The 4,704-nt window shown below is 43.3% G+C and overlaps 1 protein-coding gene across 1 annotated transcript; it reads right to left on the reverse strand.

The window, feature by feature from the left end:
- Positions 1-502: 502 nt before the first annotated feature.
- LOC139412200 (forkhead box F1) lies at positions 503-4,498 on the reverse strand. The gene is made up of 2 exons (XM_071159017.1): positions 3,176-4,498; positions 503-1,728 (listed from the first exon to the last, which is right to left on the reverse strand). Exons 1-2 carry the CDS (start codon positions 4,146-4,148, stop codon positions 1,565-1,567), a joined length of 1,137 nt encoding a protein of 378 aa, XP_071015118.1. The 5' UTR covers positions 4,149-4,498; the 3' UTR covers positions 503-1,564.
- Between the last annotated feature and the right edge of the window lie 206 nt (positions 4,499-4,704).

The raw sequence follows: 4,704 nt of genomic DNA on the forward strand, positions 1-4,704 counted from the left end.
CCTGCTGGCTTTGATTTGTTAAGGGTTAATTGCAACATACACTCCGATTACACAGTTATGCATTGGGCAGGAGTTTTCGACCTCCAACAGATATGTCTTATTTTATATCCAACCATAGGTTATTGTGTTTTTAGCTAATTCCTTTAACATGAGCGTCATTAGGCTATGGATGTAGCATATGCTAATGCATGATGTGTTCACCTATAGGCCTATTCTTGTCTAAACCCGAATCAATTCCTAAATGTGTGTGGCCTATTTTCACATGAAAACATTTGGTTGATGACCAGAATATTTGAATATTAAGGACTGTGTTATGACGAATATTTTCGATTTTCAAGACACCTTAAATAGAACACCCCAAAAAATATGTAAAGGCCTTCCTGTTGCACCACACAGTAGAATAGACTGAACTGTATCTGCATGTATAATTGTTAGTTTTTTTATCATGGGGGGAAAAAAGAACATTTGACAAGTGTCAAAATAATTGAAACAGAAATAATTGTATAGGTATTTCAGCCAGTTAAACAAACTGCATGCCAATACGTTTAATTTTACAAATCGTGTGTAGTAATATACAGACTAATCTAAAGACACTCGAGTATGCCAATACTCAGCATAACATCATTTACAATTTATACAGTGCTGAAAAATAACGGGTGTCTACACGGATATATACACCTAAATAGACATGTAACTTATCCTAAATAGACATGTAACTAACAGTGCTTACATCTATATCTTCCAATTTCCGTTTTAAAACAAATAAGAACGCGTCATGGCAAATATTGCCAATAAAGCATACTTCAATATTGTGGCTATAAGTGTACAATTAAACATATGCACAGAATAAATAAGAAGTTGCGCTTTACTATTTAAAAAGTGCCTTCATCTTTCCTTAATTCAGATCGTCTTGTTGTTGATTTAAAAATGTTTAATGCATGGTGTAGCCTAATAGCTTAGTCCAAACGTCTCAGAAAATCAAATAAAAATCAAACTATCATTTCGATGGAGCCGAGTAGCCTAACCCGGATAAATGACCAATGAAATTGTCCCCGCAGTATATCGTTTGAATGCATAACAAAAATAATACACATTATTGTACATTGTAAAATATTCTCAAGTGGTAGTCATCCGCCCGCAGAGTTATAGTACCAAGCGGCAGCTGGGGTTGAGATGCATGAGGTGAGTGTCAACCGGTCTCTGCTTTACCTCTTGTGTGGCACACAGACATTTCTTGAAAATAGCCCACAGCTTAGGCCTACACCACAAGGTTGTTCTGTGGTATTTCCACACCCTTTTTGGTTTCTGAGACAGATAAACATTGAAGTTGAACTAAATCTGCATTTGCACGTATTTATGTCTCTGTACCAAATCCTTTTTTTTGTGTGAAAAGTTGTTTAGTTTATGGGTTCTCTGGCGTTACTGTTGCTTCTCTTACAGCGCGCTCCAGGGCCTGCCTTCTCTCCTACCTCCAAGGGTTGGGTTGCTTCCTCGTCTCAGCCTTGCAGCCGCTTTGGCTTTAGTGGCTCAAGTCAGTGATGTCCGTTATTCACTGTAAGTGCTGTCACATGACGCAGGGCTTGATGTCCTGGTAGGCGACCTGTTGGTGATGATAGTAGGAACTGCTGCTGGGCGAATGCATCGTTGAGGACGTCATCGCGTTGAAGGAGAAGACGAACTCCTTCCGGTCACACATACTGGGAGACTGGGAGTGGTACCGTGGAATACCTAAGAATACAGATGCAAGAGTAAAGAATATATCAGTTCACCTTATGCCATATAGCATGCCAACCCAATGTGAATGTGTTGCTGTCAATTGCCAAAAACAGTATGGTTGTCTTTTTGAATGGGCTAGTAAGAACCATAAGTCGAGAAGGATATAGGCCAGCATTTTAAAGAAAAGGTGTTAGCAAATTAGTTTAAAAAAAAACTTATTTGTGTGTACAAGGAAAAATAATAAACTAGTATTGCCACTGGGTGATTGCATATAGCCCTAAATTATCCATAATAATAACACACATTTACCTTTGTCGATAGAAAGAAAATGTAAAAAATAAAAATACAAAAAAAGGGAGGAAAAAGTCCTATTTTCAAAAGTGACTTCTGAGCTTTTTGATGTTGGACTAATTTGTTATTTATAGGGTGAATTGTAATATTGTGCATCGTATTATTTAGCCTATATTATTGTAATATTACTATACTATGATATAAACATCGATTGAAGTAGGACTAGTATTACCTAAATATTTTCAGAATATTGTTGAAGAGGCTAAATTCGTCCTAAATTGCCTTTCGGGAACAATTAATTGTAATTTGGGTTGACAATCTTTCATTTAATTTGTGAAAACCCCGGTCTGTCTACCCCGCTGATTGGGGCTGTCGTATAGAACTGTTGAGGCTGAGAACCGTCTGGAGAGCTCGAGGGTGGGATAGTTCTAATTGACAGTGGCCTGCTCGCACGCGAATCCCGGAGGACCCTGTGCCTCCGGGACTTGAGTTGGCTGGCTCCGGCTCGCGCTTGTTGTTTTTGCCTCTAGATTGGCACCATTCTAAACACAAGTCCCATAAGACGTGCCGTCCGAGTGCTTCCTGAAACCACCTCCAGGAATTTATTAGGAAAACAGAGTGCGGGTTAAACCTGCTGTTTGTTAGTTGTCCCACTCCTTGGCCAGTTAAATTAGGACAGGAAACTGAATTACTTAACCTCCTTACTGGATAATTAGACGATGGTTTCTTGCGTCCATTTCCTTATTTCCAAGATAACAGAACCATCAATTCTAACCAATATTATCCGCCAAAAACTGGCATAATGGAGTTGTTGTAGGCCTATGTGAAAACAAATGCACTGAGCATGCCCAGTGCTCAGTTCATATCTTTGCCCACTGCACTGATTGCAGTAGGCGAAGGCTGCCTAAAGACCTTTACATTATTGCTATTGGCCTACTATATGCAATCAAAGTTTGTATCTGCTTTCTGCGAAGCAATGCTCTATATGCCGATATATGTTCATGTTTTACTTCACCTCGTTTGTAATTTAAATTAAACGGTTTTGATTTGGTTCAAAGTAAATAGTGAGCTATAGAATAGGCCTAGTGTTTATTTTGCACATACTTTAGGCTATTGGGTATGACTGATTGTAAAAGGCATGCGTAATCATTTGGCGATGTTAGTTTACCTTGCAAATCCGTGTTACTGTGTCCGTTCTGATGAAGATTATATTGGTCTAGGGAATGCGTGGGTAAACTGGGCTGCAGCGGGTTCGCCCCGGGGTTGCAGGGAGACAGTGGCTGCTGCTTGATGTAAGAACCTCCGTTATTCAGAGAGGATGAAGGCGCTTGAGCCCAGGCCGAGCTTGAGTAGACGGGATGCGGCTCCATCACTCCCCCGCTGGTGAGGAGGGGCGAGCCTGAATTGTCGTGGTGGGGGTACTCGCCCCCCGTGGATCCTGTGCAGCTTCCCATGTAGGAATGTCCACTGTTGGCCGACAAGTGGGACATGGAGTGCCCGGCCAGACCCATCCCCTCCATGTTGCCTGCCAAGTGTCCATTCATCATCCCAATCCCGCTGTCCAAAGACAAGCCGTTGGGCGGACAAGACAGGCCCCCGCCGCTCCCCTGGAAATTATAGGACTCGGGGAGGTGGTTGAATCCCAGGCCGTTCATCATGCTGTACATGGGTTTCAGCGCCTGGCATTTACGCCTGAAGCCCCGCGGCCTCCTGCGGAAGGATCCCTCCTCGAACATGAACTCACTGGCTGGGTCGATAGTCCAGTAGTGGCCCTTCCCGGGCCGCCCGAGCCCCTTGGGCAGCTTTATGAAGCACTCATTCAGGGACAAGTTGTGACGCACGGAATTCTTCCATCCTTGGTAAGAGCCTCTGAAAAACGGGAAGCGGCTCTGGAGGAACTGGTAAATTTCACTGAGCGTCAGGCGTTTGGTGGGAGAGCTCTGGATTGCCATGACTATCAGCGCAATGTAAGAGTAGGGGGGTTTCTCCGGACGGCGGATTCCCGCGTTGGTCTTTTTGGTTTTGGTGGTGGAGGAGGCGGTCTCCATCACAGTGGTCTGTCCATGGGGCTTCTCCGGGGCAGACATCGGGCTGCTCTGGGCAGGAGTCTGCGCTGGGGGCTGCTGGACCTCTGCCGTCATTAGTTAGACTATCAGCGCAATGGCAAAAAAAAGTTAGACAAAAATATCCACGTCCTCGTTTTGAAGTAGTACTAGAAACTTCTTATAAATAATCAAAGAAAAGTTTAAGATGGTTACCAATAATCTCGATGCTGTGGAACTACGCACGGTCAAATGCAAAGCTGAATTTCTGTAAACCGTGCGTTAATGCGCTCTTCCTTTTGGTGCCTAAATTCCTTAGCCAATGTGAACCCTGAAATCCGTAGCGATTGTCCAAATTGAAATCGGAGAGAGACGGGAGCTACTTCAACTTCAGTCGGTGTGTTCTCGTGCGTCCGGAGGAGCTCGCCTTTTACTTATCCGTTGCCATCAGCGCCTTGCTAGCTCGAGCGCTTGACCATCAGGACGTCATTGGCGCACCGGGCCCGCCCAGTCCCCTCCCACTCACACACATCTGCCTGGCTTTAGTTTGTCTGGGAGCAGTTTTTTTCCAACTCAGAATCAGAGAAGTGGGTCTTTCTTAACACTCAAAATTACATTTTATTGAACAGAAAATTATCATAAAAAAAAAAAAAAT

This window comes from Oncorhynchus clarkii, chromosome 6 (genome assembly GCF_045791955.1).
Source record: "Oncorhynchus clarkii lewisi isolate Uvic-CL-2024 chromosome 6, UVic_Ocla_1.0, whole genome shotgun sequence".
Lineage (NCBI taxonomy): Eukaryota > Metazoa > Chordata > Actinopteri > Salmoniformes > Salmonidae > Oncorhynchus > Oncorhynchus clarkii.